The sequence below is a fragment of the Melitaea cinxia genome, chromosome 19 (genome assembly GCF_905220565.1).
Source record: "Melitaea cinxia chromosome 19, ilMelCinx1.1, whole genome shotgun sequence".
In the NCBI taxonomy this organism is placed as follows: domain Eukaryota; kingdom Metazoa; phylum Arthropoda; class Insecta; order Lepidoptera; family Nymphalidae; genus Melitaea; species Melitaea cinxia.
This window is the reverse complement of record NC_059412.1, coordinates 6,523,969-6,546,364: the sequence shown is the minus strand read 5'-3', so window position 1 is coordinate 6,546,364 and position 22,396 is coordinate 6,523,969. Positions and strand designations below refer to the sequence as shown.

The window sequence follows — 22,396 nt, the reverse complement described above, 5'->3', positions numbered from 1 at the left end:
GCTGAGCTATGACGTCGGCCACTATCTTGATGTATAGCACAAGTTATTTAAAAAAAATAAACAAAACTAAATTACAGTCCTGTGTTCTTTTCGGCGAGGTGTTAGTACAAAAAGGTTCATTAAATTTATTTTCTTACTAACATTATTATTTATCAAATAGTATTGTTTTTGCAGATAATATGCGAGGAAAATTTTCCTATATTTCTCTAATTATTTCTAGAAACTTTGAACCTTTCATAATCGTTAAATGCATAGAATATGACGATCAATTATGGTTTGATGATATCAGAATAAGTCTTAAACGCTTTATAGTTTTGTTGATTGCTGGCGTTTTCCAGTATGGAAAAGTCTAGATAAATCAATGTGTTTTTTGGATGTTAATGAGAAAGTTTTCTTTGTTTTTGTTTCTCTTCGGTAATATCTCAGCAACCAATGATCTCACACAAAGTTCAAACGATGTTTACTAAATATTGAATAACTTCCCTAAATAAATATAAAACACAAAGAAAGTTGAGTATTTATGTTAAAAGAGAAAAAAAATCATGCGATTATATTTTCCAAACAATTAAATTTAAAGAAAAAATAAAAGATTACCCTTAGGAAGGGCAAATCGTTTGTGTTTGAACCTTTTCTACATGATTACCGCTCATAATTCAATATTTTTGTTAAATTCCGTCAATATTAGGATTTGAGTTTCCCAACAGTTTTTGGACCCATAACATCATATTTATTTACGTCTGTGTTCCAATTTTTAAGAAGAATCTTCACTACAAATAATTTCATGTCTCACGTCGAAATCCTTCTTTGGCGCGGTGCCAGGGAATTGAACTTCATATGTTTCCTATTGCTTATTGGTTTATCCATTTCTGAATGTAAGTATAAAATAAAACTAAATATATTACAGATTACTTTTATGTAGGAAGTTATTGGAAAGATAATTTATGTAATAAGAGCGCAGTCTTGACGTGTTGAGTGCTAAAATAGTTAGAAAATTAGGCGTGAATTGGTATTCTAATTGCGAAAACGTCTTGTGGCAATAACATAAAATAAAAAACCAATATATCGTATTTGTAACAAAATGGCTAGTCGTACAATATTCTGTCTACTATGCATTTTTATTTTGTACTCTTAATATTAACTGCTATACTACTTTGTAAATCTCGAAAGTCGCGAATAATATTTGCATTTTCTATCTTTAGATAGCTCGTTTAATGAGAATAGTAAAGACAAACTACGCTCTTATACATAGAAGCCGTAACTAATATTGTTTACTAGTTTAATAGGCGCGAGTAAAATCACGAGGGACGTCTAGTTAAAACATAAAAATACGGTTAAAGTGCGTTTCAGCTATCCTAGTTTTCATATATTGAAAACATTAATCAACTAATATGTTTTATCGGAATCGATTCCCATAACGGAACATACAGTGAATATTGTAAATGAATACGTTCATACGTATCCTGCACGTTTCAATTAAAATCATTGCAGACGCTGATACTAATCCATTAGACATATCGCTTATCTCGGAAAATAAGCGCAGAGTAAATATAGTGACTATCGGAAGGGTTGTATTAATCGATAGTAATCGATCAGATAATGTGATAATGTTTAACCGGTCTTTGTGTCTATGACTAGTTTACCGATAAATCATTAACGTATGTCGTTTAACTAAAAACTTTGTTCACATGCATGTATTTTAATGGAACGGTTAAATATTTTGAATTAAATGATTTGTGTTCGTGTTTACATCGACTTTAATTATCGTTAAAACCTCGGTTTCAATTAGCGCATATAGCGAGTGTAACAGACACTCAAAATATAGTTTATTTAAAGATATCTTTAGTGTGTGGCTATCAGTGTGCGGGTTACGTTTCAAACTTTTTTTATATACCTACTAGCTAATTTGCCGAACTTCGTACTGCCATATTTTTTTTTTTAATTTTGCGATAAAAATATCGCGGCCATTAATTGAAATAAAAGATAGCCTATATTTGAAGTTGGACAAAGTTACATATATGTGCAAAATATCATTAAAATCGGTCCAGTAGTTTCAGAGATTAACCTGACACGAGATTTTTATATACTCGAATTATACGAGTGAGATAGGTAATTGAGGAACTTTGCAGACTGAACAAGTTTTTTTTTGTGTTAATTATAAAATATTGTAAATTATCCTTATGTAAAAAAGAAATTATTTTCATCTACAATAGACTAGTTCAATTATTTGTTACAGTATATTGCGTTGCAAATTCAGATTCGATGGAAACTAATTGTCCGTCTGACTGCGGTTGTAATTTGCGTAGAGTTCGAAATTATTTTTAATTAATTACAAATTGATCGCGTGGTAATTTTTTTTAAACTAATTATTTCATTAAAGTTTATATAAATGTTTTATGTACATAATAGTTTATAATTATTATTACTAATATAACTTATTATTTGGTTTATTTAACGAGTTCTAATATTGTACATGACATTAAATATATTTTGCCTTTTTTATTTGTGAATTGGTTTCAATAAAAAAATAACAATCACTAAACAAACAGTAAGAACGTGTGTGTGAACTTACGCACGTAAGAAGTTATACTTTGCTTCTTCGTTGACTAGCTAATTTCAGGGTGGCTGTTTTTTGTGATGGTGTGCGAGCGCATTGTAAAAATTTACTCTCATCATTTTTCCCTAACAAGCCAAAAGAAGAATAACTTCAAAAATGCTTAAACATTATGTTATTTAATTATCTGTGAAGATAGTTAGCCATATTTACATTAAATATTTGTAAAGATACAGATATAACTGCAATGTTCAGATTTTATTGAACTGTGTTATAAAGATGACTTCTCAACTTCTTGAAGCCAATCCAGGATTTCATACGTTTACCACATGTTATTGTTACAATATATTCGATCCATTTACGCCTTACATTAATCACTTTCAGGAGTATGGAATAGCGAATATTCCACCGAATAGAGCAGCCACAGCGGTAATTAGTCAGATATTGTCCGATAACGAAGTCAACCGACCCAAATCCGTAGCAACACGGACGTAATCACGGTAGCCGAAGTGCAATACGGGGATACAAGTATACCATACCTTTACACGGGTGTATATTTTAATACAGGTATATACCTCCTGAATATAGTATGTGCAGCCGTCCGCTAGTATGGCGATGCAAGTGGTATACGGCGATCTGCAACACGATACGGCTAATCCATTAACCTTTATACTGGTAGCAAGATTGAACGTGCCAATATTTCGTATTGCATTTGGTTCGGATAGATATATAAAAAATATGGATTTATTTTGTTTTTGGAAGGCATTTAGCGATATATATAGAGATGCTGCTGTGGTATAAATATTTTCTGTTTAATATTTTATTGCGCTCATTATCACAATCAAATTACAATATTAAATGAAAACATTCTTAACAGCTATTTAATTATATAATTATTAAATGAATTAAAAAAAAATATTTAAACAAAGCTTAGTAGTCTTGCTTGATTAAATATACCTTAGTACATATTATTTATTATATACTTTGACTAACATCTTTTGTTCATTCATTTAACTTAATGGCAGTAATAAGTATAAATTTGCCGTAAAGGTTACTTGTCCACCTGCATCATATCGTTTCATAGAGTTATAATCAAACTTATCGACTATACTTCGCCTATAGCGATAAATCGTGTTGTAGGTTTATAAAAGTACGTATTTTACACAGTAACTATAGCTCGTAATGTTAAAGACCACCCACTAAAAGGAAGTGGTTGAAATACCAAGTAGAACATTGTCCAAACAAACACTTGTTTCTTCGACCTAATATGTTGTAAGAATACCCTCACACGTTTCATTTGTTCTGTTGATAAGAAGTACAAATATCCCGTTGGTTTTATCATCGCTGAGCATCGTTAATTGTCTTGTGCAATGTAATACGAAAATTACCTATGATTAGTTTCTAAATTAGACAATGTAATTAACTACCTATAAGTAATTCTATTGTGTATACTTTCATATATTGTTGGTTAAAATTTGTGTATAAAAAAATTAATGGCTAAAAGCTAAAAACTCAAAAAGGTTGGACTAGTCGGTCTAATTTTTTTAAGGTTTTCCTAATACTTCCTTGGTTTTATTAGAATGAAAATATAGAAAATTAAGAAGTTTTAGAAAACGCAATGACAATTTTTTAACTTTATGCGTTCAATTCGCAAGACAGAACAACGTTAGCCGGGTCATCTAGTAATCTATACAAATAAATAAAATTGGAGTGTCTGTTTGTAATATTAAAATAACAGCTTTTTACTGAATACATATGGATGTATACACGATACATATACCAAAATAACATACATGTATAGAACTCACTATAGACGGCGCCACGGTTCGCTTAAACCGAAAATAAAAATCATCATAATATCAAAAATTTCGCTCTGGCGGGTACATCGTTCCATAGCTTAATTGGCTAGAGCGCCGACACGGTCAGTCGGAGACGCGGGTTCGAATCCCGCTGGAGCGGTCAATTTTTGATATGATATTCAAAAATGTTTAGAATTCCTAATGTGTGGGTAACACAAAAATAAAATCTTACATATTTTTTACAATTTTTGTCTGTCTGTCTGTCTGTTTGTTCTGTCTAATCCCTGTAAGGGCTGGACCGATTTTAACGGGTCTTTCACTGGCAGTGATAGCTGAGTATAGTATAGCTATAGTAAGGCTACTTTTAGTTTCGGAATCTATTTATTTTATAACTTTGCGAACTGAACATTAACTTTTTTGTTAAATTCCACGCGAACGAAGTCGCGGGCACGGCTAGTATAATAATAAAATTAGGAATATTGAGAATTAAATGATGGAATATATTAAATTTAGAATATAAAGTATTAAATAATGAAATATATCAACAATATAATCATCGGCGTTTCAGGTACGACAAGTGGGACCGGGGCGGGGGCGGCGGCGCGGGCGGCGCGTGGGCGGGCCGCGAGCCCCGCGACGCTCGCGAGCCGCGCGCCGAGCCCCGCGACACACGCGACCGCGAGCGGGACCGCGAGCGCGAGAGGCAAGCGCGCGCCCACCAGATGTCCCACGCGCACGCCGCTGAGCCCGACGCCTCCTCGCTCTTCCCTGCGCCCTTCAGGGTGAGTAACAAGGCGATAGGATTCTGAAAATTATTATTTGTTTTTATTAAGAAATGCAAGCTATGGTGTAGCGTTAGAGGCTTTTGATTAAAATGCAATAACCTGAAATGGGACTAAATATTATTTTAAAAACTAAATATTTAAGTATTACATAATAATATGGAGTCTTAGGTCTGATTATAACTCTTTTACCGTATATGTAAATAAATTCACGATTCAGCCTGTAAGAACCAACTACTGGACATAGAACGTACTGACTGTACATAGACGACTGGACTCTTTCTCAATGCAGGAGATAGTCAGAGCTTAATTCACTACGCTGCAGATCTTAATCCACTGCGGATTGATGAATATATTCCCTACTATGAGTAAAGATTGGGTGCCTATGAGAACAACTAAGATCGGCTGCTTAACGTGCTCTCCGAGGCACGGTGGGGAGACCCACGAGGACAGATAACCAGATGCTAAAAAGGTGATTTCTTCCAGACAACCTTTGGGTATAGAACAAGTCATAAAAAAAGTAGCTAGGGGTGTAAAAATAATTGATACATGAATTAAAATAAATTACAATAAAATGTAAAAAAACATACAGTGCTTAGAAATAAGTACTTATTATTTTTATTTTAATATACTTGACATATGTCGTCACACCTTGAGAGATCTTGAGAATCGTCAGCTTCTTTTATTACGTTCTGTAATAATACCAGATTGTTGACTTTATTTGAATATAATAGAATGTATATTTTATTTTATGTGATTCGTATAATTTAAATTCTTTATTAAAAAGTTGAAAGTTTTGCAATAATGGGATTAAAAATGAACGTGAAACTCTACTTGCACTAATAAAGTTAAAAATAAAAGGTTATTAAACAGAAGAGATTGTCTGGCTAGTACCGGATTACATGAAACCGGATTCTCGATTTGGCAACAACATCCGTAAATTCAACTCGTTATAGGAATACGCTGACATTGCAGAATGCTACGTTTCTGTTTCTATCTCACAATTAGATTCAAAATTATAATTAACTCATACTTACTTTATATGCATTAAATGATTGGCTAGTGGCAAATGACACTGAATACTCTTGATAAATATTACAATATTTTAACCATAATACTTACAAAATTAAGCATCGGATTTGTTCTCGTTCAAAATGTTTGACGCAATATTCAAAACTAATTCAATACATTATGAACAAATTACCTAAATACTTTTTTCCGCGGGGTGATCCAAAATAGTATTTTTAACTTTCTACTATCGAAAGTAAAAATATAATATTGAAACATTCTGTTATAATAGGCGTGGTCGACTATCCATTCAACTATAGATTCCTCAAACAGATATCGTAGTAAAGTACACTGTTAGTCGAAAGTGAGCGTCATTATGGAAAAGTTGTAACTGTTATTGTCTACAAAGTTATTGTCACATATTTGTAACAGCATCTAACTCGTAACGAACATGCAACAATGTTTGAACACGTAACTCGAAAAACTGTTTCGTTTGCGAACTTCTCCGAAGCCTATGTCGCGACTGTCGCTAGAGATCGCGTGACCGTTCTCAGTAAGAATGAAGTATGTGATTTTATGTGTGTGTTAGCTCGACTAGCAGATATGTTCGTTCGATAGCCGTTGCTCATTTACTTTAATGAGATTTCTGATAACGAAACGCGCAAACCCCTAGGCCATTTTAACTAACGGACACTAAATGGATTCGGTCGAGCAAACGCTAAGTGAGTTCGAGGCCACAGTTGTTTACGCTTTGACGTCGGTAATTACGATAGTGTTCCGTCGGAGCGCGGTGGTAAATGTTGCCAAATGATTTACTTGTCCGATATTTGCACCGATGATAATAAGAGTGTTTCTCTCGGTCTCGTCGGGCCCACAGTTTGTCGAGTCTATTTTCACCGACGTGTTATGACGTCTCTTAAACTCTGTTAAACAATGCATACACAGGATTTCCTTTGTTCGTGTTTATCTCCGGGTTGAAAATTAAAATGAATTTATATCGTTTTAAAGTGGTAAAAATAACTGCGAAGGAACAAAGTGGAGATATAATAACGTTTCAAAGCGGTCGGCTTACGGGCCGGCGTGGCGCTGGCACGACCCACTTTTTGATGCATCGCAATGCTCCGAGCATAAACACATATACAACTGTAATTAAACCTCACCACCGTCTTCTCTAAACTATTCCAACGGCAGCGTTGTTGCCAGCTCTTGTTGTTTTACTTTTAAGACATATGTGGATATAAAGTAAGACGGAGTAATGTTTAATTTTCGCTGTTTAGATACTTTCCTTGACTACTCATAAGAGAAGCGAGCTAATAAACAAGCGAATATCTAGGTAATAAATATTTAGAATAAAGATCTTAATTGCTGCGAGCTATTCAAGTAAACTTTTGTCGCGATAAGCGAAGTATAAATATAATGCACGTTGAAAAACGTAACGGCGGAGGAACGAGGCACTGTTTGACGTCATAATCTTGAAAAGTAATTAATACTTAAGTGTTAAGGAGAGGAAAGTTAACAGTGTGTTTGTGAATGTTAGCAACTTTTTGTATATATTTTCTATTGGGATCGCTGTTTACATTTTAAATGTATAAATTTGTACATAAATTTTACCTGTAACATTCAATCCCGATTCAATTGAGGGTTTATCGAAGCAATTAATGTCTATTGATAAGAACTGGATTGGAGAGATAAAGAGATAGTTTATTTGTGAAGAAGGATCGCGGTCTTAAGTGGTCGGCGACGCGTTATCGATTTTAAAATCGATATAAATTAATACAATTAAAATTTAACATACAGTTTAAATGCAACGCGTAATTATATTGTTAAATCCTTATTTAATTGAAATTTAAAGTGTGTGTGTGTGTGTGTAGAAAATCACCGGATGAAATAAATAGTCTTTATCGACGCTCAGCTAATATGCCAATTATAAGTAGAATAAATAAAGTTCTTATGTTTTTCTGTACCAATTGTTGCCATTATTCTTTACGTAGTATGTAATTGTCATCAATACTAGTTCTTAATTTTTTTTATCTCACGTTTTCTCGTTTCGTATACCTGTTTCGAAGTATCACCTTGACAAGGCCATTCTTATAAATACCGAGGTTTCCGCATGCTATCATGCAACTCAGTATGAATTCATTTTGTAGTAATTGAAATAAATACACAACCTCCTTCAGTTTTTATAACATATGCAAACGAAAGACACGCTCGCTTAATTATTTAATTGGTTGAAGTCACTTATATAAGAGTATTCTTAGTTAATATAATTTAAATGGTTAAAAAGTAGTTTAACGTTATATAAATATTTTCGTTTCTTGTAGTATTAAAACAGGAGCGTTGTTAAATGATATGAAGAAATGAATGTTTTCATGATATAACGAAATCAGTGTGAAAATAAAATATTTAAAACAAGTGCGATTTTAAATTATAAGCTGCTCTAATAAAAACAGATCAAAGTTAGCACTTTTTCGTTGTGAATGCTTAATGTTTCTTTAAATCAGATAATCTGTAAGACTGAGGATAGGACATGAAAAAGAAATGTAACAACGCTTAATGTAGAAGTTTAGGTATCTTTTTGATTTAAAAATGATCTTTTTCTTATAAATAAGTGTTAAAAACCGCTGCAATACTGTTCTCGCCTCTTCGATGGTAACGAGTCAGCATGTTGTCTTACTTGGGTCTTGTATGTCATCAACATCATTAAATTTTTAACAACTCCAGATAAATGGTTCAAAACTTGTAATTCTATCATCGCAAGTAAAAAAAAATGATCGAAATATAAAATAAACACTGACTTCGTTTTAAAACACATTTCGTAGAGAAAAGAATAAGAATCCTGTTTATTAATTATTACTTGGGTATTGTATTCTAAGAATTGTAAATTATCCTCAAATTTACATAAAATTAATGATTTATAAAATTTGTAGAGTCAAATATTATGGCTATCCGAGCTACGTTTATATTTTCATTTGCCGGAGGAAAAATAAGTACTGAAATGACTTGTGGATCACTGATCATTAAGACTCGTAGTTGGTTTTAAATTTCCAATCATAGTGATTTCAGAAATTAATGGGAAAGAATCATAAAGTTTTATTTGATTGATATACTGCTTATAGGGGTTTCGACTATTCAATTTTTTGATAATTTCAAATAATACTTCACGTAGAACCACCCAGGTGCTCTACTATCGTACGCAATATTTGCTGTTTCTAACGTGAAATCAAACCGATTTACGGGGCCAGCATTTAAAATCAAATATTTCCAAACAACCATTAGACGTATAACACGAACTGACCGTCACGAATCTCGGGCACGTTCTATTAATTTCGCAGTTCATTAATCATTTGCATGCCACAAGGTGGATAGCGGGTTTGAACGGACTAGCAAGGGGCATAATACAAATAAAATATAGCATTGTAATGCTGTACGGTGTCTAGACGGCCTCATTACTCCTCCCCCCTCCACCGCTAGCCCCCCACGTTCAGCGCCATACACCCTCGTTCTCATACACCCTTGTCCTTGCGCAGAAAAATATTCTTTGATAATCATATTGTCTAGCGTACAGCTTTTTATTTAGGAGGCGCTCGAGTACTCTGCGATTTAATGGGAATGTCTATTTATTTATCCATCTATTCCTCTTATCGGATTGACTTTTTATATTTGTACACGATTTTGTATCAATTTATTGTCACTTGAAAGTTTTAAGCCTATTTAATAAATATCGGGGTCTTAATAACTTTAAGAGTCATTGGTATTTTGGATTTATAATAAAAAAATAAATAAATAAAAGGAAATCAATCGTTTTTTTAGCCGACTTAAAAAAGATGGTTACTCAAATCGATCGTGTGTTCGCGGATAACTTCGTTGTTTATGCTATTGCTAATTCGTTAATTAATTTGCTTTTTTTGTTGAAAAGGAGATATCAAAAAGGTGGTACCATGATAAGGAAACCAGGGTCTGATGATGGGATCCCAGATAAATTGAGGGGAATCTTCGAAAATCGTAGTGGTGATTAGAGCCTTTGTTAAAATTTTTCGTCTACTTACGTTGTATTACTTGTCGATATAATTGAAGTCAGTTTTTTTCGTTTGCTAGCAGACATAATTATCAATTTTCTACTCCTTTACATATTAAATTTGTTACAAACTGGTGTATTCAATTTTCGCCAGAGCTTATTTACGAGTGTCATATCATAAACCGAGTGTGTCCACTATTATAACCAACCAAATGTCAAGCCTGCCGTAAGGAACTTCTTTCCAATAAAATTTTCATCAAATCATTCTTTGTGTATAAAAATAAATGTTAACACGCCTATCATTGTGTCTCCAAGTGTTATCTTGTTGTTCTGTAATTAACTCTTAAATTAACAATTAAAACAACATTGCGGAAAATCTGCCAAATTTGTTCGAGTAAGTCGCTAAGTAGGCGGTAGAGGCATAAGTCTAGCGACATAAAATTCTAATCAAGACGCCGTAACGTCTTGTATACGACGCGGAGTTGGGAGCTTCGTGGTCGTATCGTAAGCGTTATAATCCCTACGTCTCCGCCTGATGGTTGTTACACAGTTTCGGGTAACCATGTGATGCCGATGATATTGTTGTTTATGGATATGCCCCAACCTAACTCCGTGTTTGTGTTTATTTTTAAAGACCTCTTTATGTCTTTTTATTACTCATGGCGCTTGTAATGTTATAATGTACAATCGCGGTTTTCGAGACTTTAATTGTATTTTAAAATCGAATTTAGTTATGATTATGTACATATGTATAAGAACGTATTAATTACTCTTGCTAAAAGTATAGTTCAACTTTATTTATATTAAAATAGAGAAATTGTTCTAAGCTAGACTTCGAAACGTTCGTTTCGCGACAATGACTTCCAATACAAACTGAATGTTAGGCTCGTTGTTTGTGCAACACATTAGTCCGACTCGTAGAATCATGGCCCAGTGCGGCGGCCGTTGACTCCTCTCACTTGATTTATCGCCCGCCCGTCCGCTGAAAACGTGCACGGCGCGGACAATTTTACTTACACCATTGACATATTTATGGCGACGAGAGGAGCTTTACTCGGCATCCCAGCGTCCACATTCTGTAGCCATTGGAATAGTTTTATTGAATTAATTGGACGTTCTGTTTGTGTTCGGTGTTTGCGCGGTTTGTATTTTGTTTTTGTAGAAATAGGTCACGACTCGATGGGCTAAAACAGTCAACGATTTCTTTGTTTATTTTATCGCCGCCTTGATGTCGTTCAGAAACGACTTGCATTCGTTTAGCGTTCGAGACGAAGTTTCCATTGTCTATTTTCCTCTAGTGCTGCACAGTCGAAATAATAAACCAAAAGGTCAATTCATCAGCTAAGAGGTAGCGAACAAAGAGTCAAACCGCTAAGTACGAAGCTTCAAACCGCGAAGAATATCCACAACGGGACACAAAGCCCCGTAAAATATTTTCGGGAGATATAATAAAAAATTTAAATGACTTTTTCGAGAGTGCGCGCAGACAATTATACCACTTTGTACATATTATTCATTGTGTTAAGAGTTGTTTTCACTACTCGCGAGTTATTTGAGAGCTCAGACAAAACTGCTTGGTCGAGTTAATGATATTGCAGTCATAATTAATATTTACTATGTATATACATCACGTTTGTATACATTTGTAACCTTTTAATTGTTAGAAATGCTAGTAATAAGTTAACACAACACTGTTTTATGTTAGAGTCTTTATGACTTATTTATTGCTAGCTGTGCCCGCGATTTCATTCGCCTGGAATTTAACAAAAATGGTTTTTTTTCAGTACGCGTTTTTTTTTATTCTTTATTATAGCCATACAGCCTTAAAGGCTAAGTCGGCTCATAAGTCTTAAATACTAGATCTGTATACAATTATTTACATAGTCTGGTCGTCTGAGTCTGATTGTCTGAGGAACATAGAGTTAACATAAACAGTTATGGAAAAAGAAAAAGAGGTTTTTCCTACCACAATCAATTTCTGTTAAGAGTTCCTGTCTCAAGGGTACATCAGTACACAGAGTTAAAATATTAAATAAATGTCTAAAATAAAAGTAGCCTAACTTTTTCCTTATTACATCAGCTATCTGCTAGGGATATAAAGATAGGAAAGACCCGTCAAAATCGGTCTAGACGTTTTAGATATTAGCCGTAACAAACAGACAGACAGATAAAAATAGTAAAAAAAAATTGGTATACGTACCGTGTGCGTACGTGTACATCCATCCATATGCATTTAGTAAAAAGCGGTAATTTTATTATTATTAACAGACACTCCAATTTTATTGATTTGTATAGATTTTAGTATTTCCTCCAAAAACTTGAACCTATAGGTAGATTCTGAATTGAACTATCTAATATCAAGATCAGGATTATGTATAATAAAGAATTCTTAAGAATAATTACATCAATAGGACATTAATGAGTTTATATGAACTAGTGGTCGCCCAGAGGTCGAAATTCGACCATAATTAAAAATTTTAATTGAATAAAACCAAAAAATTATGAAAATAAAGAACCTTTTTAATTTGTTTACAGACTTTAACAATCAACAATAGAATAAATATGCGTGTGTGTGTCAAATACATGGTAGTGTGTGTAGTGCTTTTATTTCAAAAAAGTATTAGCATTTTGCGCTTTTTCTCTATATACATAAACTATAAGTGTGCGAAATTTTATACTCCTCCGTCCGCGCAATTTTCGTAAAAAGGGATTTTTCACCTTTTATTGAGTAGTTATGCCAATCCATCATGTGTTACACGAGCAACAATAAAAATTAAAAGTTAAGTTTGTTTGACTTGTAATTATTACACACACACACACACACACTGCACTTAAAAATAATTATTTATTTTATTATTTATTTTATTTTTTTATGCATTAAAAAAACTTAGAACTAACATTACAGTAACCCAATGCGTTAGTTAAGTTTATCACAACAAGTAACATTAAATTTAACAAACAATTTAAACAATTCAATAAAGACAAAATAATCAAAAAATATAAAATAATCAATAAATATAAAATAATCAATAAATAATCACACTTAAAAAATTCATAAAATTCATAAAAAACAAACATAATAATAATACAAATTAGTACATTTATATTAATAAAATTAAAATCAATGTCAATATGTAACATTAAATTTATCAATTAATTAAAACAATTCAATAAAATCAATAAAAAGATAATAATAATTTTACGTCTAATTAATCATATAATCAAATCTAAAAAAAAAAAAAACAAAATTCATAAAAACAAACATTCAATAATAAATAATTAAATATATAATTAAATATATATAACATATTAATTAGGGCCTGTATTGATGTCTATGATGAATCAGCTCTGAGTAACGGGTGCTATTTTTAACTCAATAACGTATCTAATATTGTTGAAGTGAATCTTCGTATTATAAATAGAACGGTGCAATAGACGAGTGTCGAAAATGAGACGTAAACATTTTCAGCCTTAGATGATTGGAACAATAAAGCCAGCAGCCAAACAACGCCCCCTTTTGTAAAAGTTTGAAAGAAAATTAATTAAAAAATCAAAAATTGAGTTTACTACGGCATTATTATTGTTTTTTTTTTTTTTCATTAAAATGTAGCCTATGTCACTCGGTGAAGTCTTAGGTGATGAATTTTTAAAATAAGTCTAGTAGTGTTTGAGTTTGTCCGTTGCAAATAAATAAAATCGCAAGTTTCTTCTTTATAATGTTAGTATAGATTACTAAAAATAATTGTGTTTGCTCGCAAACGAAAAAAAAAACCGACTTCAATTACATCGACGAGTAATACAACGTAGATCGACGAAAAAATAGTCAAGTAACTACGCGTTATCAAAGATTACTCAAAAAGTAGATATCAGATCTCAATGAAATTTATATGTGACCTCATGATAAATTCAGCTTTCGATAAAATTAAAAATTATCAAAATCGGTACACCCAGTAAAAAGTTATTACGGATTTTCAAGAGTCCCTCGATTTCTCTGGGATCCCATCATCAGACCCTGGTTTCCTGGTTGGTACCATACTAGAGATATCTTCTTTCCAACAAAAAAAGAATTATCAAAATCGGTACATCCAGTAGAAAGTTATACGGTATAAATACAACGTAGGTCGACGAAAAAAGCTTCAAGTAAAAACGCATTATTAGATATAACTCGAAAAGTAGTTTTTAGATCTCAAATAAATTTAAATGGGACCAAATGACACACACCACCTTTCGATTAAAAAAAAATTGTCGAAATCGCTCCACCCAGTCAAAAGTTCTGAAGTAACACACATAAAAAAAATACAGTCGAATTGAGAACCTCCTCCTTTTTTGGAAGTCGGTTAATTATTATAAATGTGTGATCATAATTGGATTTATAAAAATATTATAACAGGTAATATCATCATCATCATCATCATCACCACCACCATCATCATCATCATCATCATCATCATCATCATTGCAGCCTCTCGCAGGCCACTGGTGGACATAGGCCTCCACATTTCGCGCCAAAAATGGCGTGAACTTGTGTGTTGCCCATAGTCACCACGCTGGGCAGGCGGGTTGGTGAACGCAGGGCTGGCTTTGTCGCACCGAAGACCTTGCTGCCTGTCTTCGGCCTGTGTATTTTAAAGCCAGCATTTTCGATGGTTATCCCGCCATCGGTCGACTTTAGAAGTTCCAAGGTGGTAGTAGAACTGTGTTATCCCTAAGTCGTCTCTTACGAAACCCACGGAAAGAGAGGGGGTGGCTATATTCTTAACTGCCGTAACCACACAGCAGGTAATATTCACCCTTAGTAATCGTATAATATTTGATTAGTCTTTCACAGTGATTATAATATAAATAATATTGATTTTTCAAACAAATTATACAGTATCTACGATTAAAATAAATAGTTTTAAGTAAAGCTTCCTAATATCGTATTAGAAAAGATAGATAGATAACAACAAATTTTTCTCATATAAATGTTGAATCAACAAAACACACACGATTCTACAAAGACATAAATTTCATAAAAGTTCTTTTCAACTTTACTAAGAAGACATTACGTGTGCTTTTTATAGATTGCTCTATAAGCGATAAGGCTGACTGCCTGTTGTATGGGTATTTAGTTGAATTTGATATATTAAATATATATGTAATCGCATATAATAAATGATTAAAATAAGTAAATAATATTACTGTATATTACTCTACGAGTATAGGCGTTATCAACTCGTTCTTCATTCGTGACCGTCATCGACGACGGGTCAGAAATAGAATATTATTCATTGGTGCGATCGCTCGGCCGTGTTTGTAACCAAGTTATTTCAGATATGAGTCACGGGTCTTGTCCAGATTTGGTCATTATATTATATTATTGTATCGTAAGGCCCTTTCTTGGGTTCTCTCGTTATATAGGCGTTATATAGGACACGTCATGGTTTTGATAACTTTAATAGACGGTTCACTACTATTACTAATATAAACACGCACTTTAATGTCGACATATATATATATATATATTTATATATAAAATCTGAATCTCAGAAACACGGCTCCAACGATTTTCATGAAATTTAGTATGCAGGGAATTTCGGGGGAGATAAATAAATCTAACTAGGATTCATTTTTAGAAAATGTCGTTCTATCCCAGTTTTTAGAAAATTTAAAAATGGCTACTATATCGTTAGAATACGAAGGTAAATTTTGCACATGTTAATAAAATTGTAATAGCCTCAGGTCGGAAATCGCCCGGTAGCGATCTACCGAAAAGACCATGGTTCAAATCTTCGATCGATTATTATTTTTTCTTTTTTTTTCTAATTACACTCGTTAATTTCTATTTAATAATGTATGTAAAATCGAAAAATATTATTTATATTTTATCATTATTATTTTTTAATTATTTTTTTTGAGTTTTTATATATATTTATATTTTTTATCATTGTCGGGAAAAAAATATTATTCATATTTTATAAATATGTAATTCGTATTTAAATATGATTTCCAAAAAACACGATTTACTAAAAATACTAGGTATTTTCCAAGCTCGGTCCACCCAGGTACTTATTATTTATTTGGATAAGTTTAGCTGATCTGACAAACTTCGTTATCTCCTTGTCTCCTTTCTCGTTAATATATTGATTTCTTTTTAACTTTTGTTTTTGACATTAATATAAGTAATGTCAAAATGTTATTGTCAGGACTTAATTAGACTAAATTAGATTAAGATATGTACTGTCTAAAGATTTTTAACTAGTATTTAAACAAGAAGGTGCATTTTGATATCTGTTGTCGATTTTTGTGACACACTTATAAATGCGAATCGAAATAATTTCTTTCAACGTGGATGTTTATCGAGTCCAATTCTCGAATGTTTATTTAAATTAAAAATATATTTTAGTTAAAAAATTTCACAGTCGGTACTTTTACTCTCATACATGTTGACTTTAATATTCGCATGTAAAAAAATAAACATGTAAAATAATAATTGACTGATTGTAATAAATGGAATTAAATAAAATACTTCCCGTGATTACTACAAGGTTTTAAAATGAATATATTTTAAAATTCACTCGCAATTTATCGCATTTCATAACGGAAGTTTTAAATTCAGATATTGTATCGAAATTATTGCAATATGTGTAACTCGTTTTTTCATTTTAAACCTTTTATACTCGTGTCTACATCAAAGTAGTTAAAAATAATTGACAAACAGATGTCATACCACATTTTGCTTTACCCGCTGCGGAAGTAAGATAAGACAGACATTTATTTTACATAGATGAAATTATTTGTCAATTTATCTCTATGACATATATATTTTTTTACATTCTAAAAAATTATGATAAACTAGCGACCTCTGTCCGTCGATATTTTTGTACACGATAGTTAATCACCATCATATCATATACTAAAACCTTCTCTGAAACACGCTGTATTTTATGGTATAAGTATTGTCCCAGATTACCAAATAATTACTACGTATTATTCTCATCGGTTCAGTAGTTTCCATAGCATAACCGATCAAAAAAACCGGCTCTCCATTTATTAGTATAGATATCATTAACCTTGCCACAAACATTACAAACAAACTACTTGTTCAGATTGAAAAAGTCTTCTTGTGTTGGATAGGATAATATTTTAGTACGTTTTTTCCTCAATTTACCGCGGTTAAAACTATTAGGCACAGCTAGTAATGTTATAGAACTAGACATTTGTTTGTTTTGAACACGTTAATGTTGGGGTATACGCATTCAGCCTGTAACATATCACGGTTGGGCGTAGACCTCTTTCTCCATATAGGAGAAGGATTGGAGGTTAATTCACCACGCTCCACTGCAGGTTGGTGGATGTGTTCCCTCTATTAACGATCGCTATAAGGTATTTATGATAATTAATTTAGGGTGGGAGGAATAGGCTGGGAAGTCCCACATCCGCCATCGTAAATGGAGGTTCCTCCGACCAGACGGGAGTTATGTCTGGTGGGCTACTGCCCCCGACGGTTGATGTCGGATTCTTGTATATATCGTCAATCGCTCGGATAACTTTAATATCGCGAAGTGGGATACGACAGTTTTAGTCCGTATGTGACGAGATAGATGTCGCTACAATAACAACCTAACAACCGGGACCGTCGGCTTAAAGTGCTCTCCGAGGCACGGTGAGGAGACAGACATCCAAACTGGAAAGAAATATTTGTAATAAATACAAATATCCATCCCGAGTGGGAATCGAACCCGCAAACTTTCGGTGTTTTAGGCGACTAAACCGAAGCGGTTGGTGTATACGTCTTCGGGCTTAAAAATATTTTTGGATTAGAAACGATATTAAAGAAGTTTATTGAAAAAGGTCTTGGGCTATAAAATGTAGTTATTGGTCTTTCGTCACCTACAGTGTGAACACCATTAAAATATGTCTTTGATCAAGGACAACCTCTTTATAAGATTTTATGTACTAATAGATTTAACATTACGATTACCAACATTATGATTATTTTAATTGAAAACAGTATTACAGCGACTGACATTGAGCGCATTTATTTAGGATGCTATCCCGAGCGAAGCGCGCGCGCGGCCTCGTGCTACCTTTGTGGACTCGACAAAAAACATAAGACCACATACGAAGATGTAAGGCTGAGAATGAGCTTTATTTTCGTAACGAAACGTATTTTTGTTTTTATGAAATAAAGAAACGTCATTGATTAAGTTATATAAATAGAATTGGCTTTTGTTTTTACACCGGTAACCTAGATTTTTATGTTATTTTACTCTTTTGTTTTATCAGAAGTGGGTATTATATGACATTTATGTGTTCATTGTAATAACAATATTCAGGACAATTTCGGAATACAATACCACAGTTATAGCTCAATTGATTTTCTTTTCAATTATTCGAGACTCATCATAGATATTAATACGTGAAGCAAAAATTTTGTATACCCCTTTTTACGAAAATTGCGCGGACGGAGGAGAATGAAATTTCGCACACGTATAGTTATTATAGACAAGAAGCGCAGAATACTAATATTTATTTTCAAATTATGCACAAACACATGAAAAAAAAACATGACACACACTGCCACACAGCAATAAAAAAAACATGACACACACTGCCATATTTATGACACAACAAGCATATTATATACCTTTATACGCATATTTAGTCTTTTGTTTACTGTCAAAGTTTTTAGTCAAATTTAATTTTTTTTTAAAGGTTCTTTATTTTCATAATGTTTTGGTTTTATTTAAATTGATTTTTAATTGTGGTTGAATTTCAACCCCTAGGCGACCTCAAGTTTACATAGGCATAATCTGTTACAATAAATTCAGGTATAAATAATCGAATCGAATCTCAAATCTGGTATAAATAAATCGAAAATCTGTATGTCTACGATTACAATAATATAAAATTGTGCTACGACGCCGCGCTGGCATAACGGTCACAGCCATAGATTGTACCTCTTGCGCTGGCGGTTGCGGGTTCGATCCCCGCACATGACAAACATTTGTATTGGCCATACAGGTGTTTGCCGTGGTCTGGGTGTTTGTGCAGTCCTTGTGGGTCTCCTCACCGTGCCCCGGAGAGCACGTTAAGCCGTCGGTCCCGGTTGTTATCATGTACACCTGATAGCGATCGTTACTCATAGTAAGGAATATATCCGCCAACCCGCATTGGAGCAGCGTGGTGGATTAAGCTCTGATCCTTCTCCTACATGGGTAAGAGGGCTATGCCCATTAGTGGGATATTACAGGCTGAAGCGTAAATTCGTGATAGGCTTAGTAGCTTAAAACTGGTTCCACATTATAAGATAATTTCAGTATGATTCGCTAGCTTATTCACAATGTTTTAGAGAGGTGGCTTAATTACTGTATTCATTTAAAGCAGTTATTATTATAGCAAGTAGCGAAAAACAAAAAATTAAAACAGCATTCGAATTGAAAATCTCATCTTTTTTTTCAAGAAAGCAAAACTGTACAAAGTAGAGATTAAAATAAATATTTATAATTTTCAACCCTAACCCGCTGAACGTGTTGCAGGTAACGGGCAGCAGGGACCGAGTGAGCCAGCAGATCCAAATCAAGCTGGGCGACTACCGGCTAGCGCAGACACTGCTCGACGACCCCAGCAAATCTATCGGTATATGCGCCGAGCCTCCCAGCCCTGCTCCCTGTGAGTATTGCGCTTATAACGTCCTACTTAATAATTTACCTGTATTTAAGTAGCTTTAGAGTTCAACCAACACTATTTCAAATGTTTAGGTATTTTATCGAGAATAACCACGGCAAAAATAATTTTTAAAAGTATATCTCTTTGATTTTATACTGTCTTAAATCAGTCAATAAACCTCTAATGAGCGAGATTTTTTAATGTTATACAGATCGGACGAATTTAGTCAAATCTGGACGGATGAAACTAAAACTGGCTCGAAAGTGTTCCGATATATTGAGAAAGTGCATTACTATTAAGAAACAAATGATGTTGATGTACTTAATTACATAATTTAGATATATCCGTTCAGATTACTTCATTAAAGACAAATAAACCACGATCATAAGAATATAGTTGAAATCGAATATTGATATCCAAACCATTATGAAATATTGTTATTACAATATTCAATAATTTTAAAGCAGATATATATAAGGCTGTTTACATACACATTATTTTTTATTTATATCTTTTTTCGACATCTTAACCTAAGTAGAAAATGTCATAACAACTGTTTTCAAAAGTGTTTGCAAACATTTTTGATTGTAGCATGTACTTGTGTACCTATTATAGTAAAATTTGTATAAAAAATCTATTCAACTTGTTCATATTAACGAATGAACGATAAAATCGCTCATTGTCAAGTTTCTACACAATAAATGATTGGTTACGGTTGTGTTGTAAGTCATTGCGTTTTTGTGTAGGTGTGCTCGATAGTAAAAAGATCTAAACAAATTTATAATCTTTGATTGATATTGAATTGACGTGATATTTTTTTTGTTCATTTGGTACTTTGATTAGTGAGGCAAAAGAAGATATTTATATTGCTTCATAAACATTTTCTGAGATAGTAAATAATAAAAAAAAAAAACATAATATAAATAATAATAAATTAAACATAAAATCTGTTAAATTTCTTATTTACAATACCAAAAACATGTTCATTTCAAGTTCACAAGCAAATAATAAAAAGCTTATACTTACAAATTGCGTATTGTATTCACTGTGAACGAGACTCGAGGCAATTCGCTCGCGATTCGCTCGGATCATCTCGGCCAATCATCGGCCGAATAAAGTGCTAAAATAATGGAAACTGCATAATAAATCCATTTTAAAGTCGACCTCGCTCTTACAACGTTATTCCATCTTAAAATATCTCTCAACGTTTCATTCGTATTAAGGAGACTTCTTTGAGTATCAATATAATATTAATCGCAACGCTTTTGATAAAATAGTATTTAAATTGAATTTAGCTTATCATTCTAGAGTTTTCAGTTTGTTTATTGTGATTATAAAATACATTTTATGTTTTCCAAGCTAGATACTTTATATTTGGGGATTAATTATTGTGGGATTTAATAACATTTTTGTCGTTGTAAAAAGTGAAAATTTATAGGAATGGTGCTATTCAAATTACCGTTATAAAATAAAAACTATACTAACACTATAACTAAAACTATAACTGTATATTTTATTTATGTAAGATATGATTTTCGAAAATGTATGCGGGTGTAGATGTGGTCGAATGTTAGGACCTAATACGAGTACATACATACTGTTATTATTTATACTACTACTAGATCGGCAAACAAGCGTTTAGGCTCACCTGATAGGACGCGATTAACGTAGGTCCCTGATACTTGATAACGCGATGCGGACCCTACCTGGGGGTAGGTTCCACCCAGGAGCCTACTTTACTCAACACACACTTGCTTGAAACCAATATTATTTAGATGTGATCATCTGTAGGGTCGAGATACTTTCCCAATCGGGCTGCTACAGAATTTGAGTTAGATATTGCCTGATGTGCCCTACCTCAGTTATTATAGCGGCTTTATTCGTAATAATAAATTTTTATTCATAATGAACAGCTGTTGTTAAATTTTTTTCTTTTTTTTTTGTTAAAAATATTTACTCTCAATACGTATGATTTCCATGTCAAGTTTTTATTTATTTTTTTGATAGTCTGCCAGAAAGGTTATCGTTTCAAGTTATCGATTCAGAAACGGTCTGTTTTCTTTGTTATATTTCAATTGTTGTGACTCTTCGGAACACTATTCGATATCGATCATTGTGTTTACGTAATTCGTATTTATTAGAACATCGCTAAGTAAATAGCAACGAGTGTTTATTATCTCCTTTCGTTATTAATAGTATAATTTGATAATAGTTGTAATATTGGTATATTTCAAATGATTAGTTAATTGTTTGATGATTGTAATATTAGTAGAAATTATAAGTTATTTGGTAATTAAACCGAGAGGTGTTTAATGGTTCCCTAATGACTTTATTATTCATAGTTAAAATTACTATTTCTTAATGAGGGTCTTAAACGTTGTACCTTTTTATTCTAAGTTAATTTTAGATTCATGTAATTATTTCCCCATTACTCTTTATGCAAATAAAATTAATAAAACGCTATTTACTTTTTAAATGTACTTTTGTAAAATTTGCTCCCAGTCAAAATGAAAGGATTTAATTATCAAGTAGCAACAACAAACGTCTCGATCTGTGTAACAGTAACTATGTAACAAGTTCCGTTTGATCA

At 32.8% G+C, this 22,396-nt stretch overlaps 1 protein-coding gene across 1 annotated transcript in view; it reads left to right on the top strand.

Moving 5' to 3' along the window:
* The window catches only part of LOC123662688 (AF4/FMR2 family member 1), a 130,488-nt gene that overhangs the window by 5,542 nt on the left and 102,550 nt on the right, over positions 1-22,396 (top strand). The window contains exons 2-3 of the mRNA XM_045597491.1: positions 4,919-5,132; positions 19,677-19,809. Of these exons, the coding sequence (XP_045453447.1) occupies positions 4,919-5,132; positions 19,677-19,809 (347 nt within the window). The remainder of the gene's footprint in view (positions 1-4,918; positions 5,133-19,676; positions 19,810-22,396) is intronic.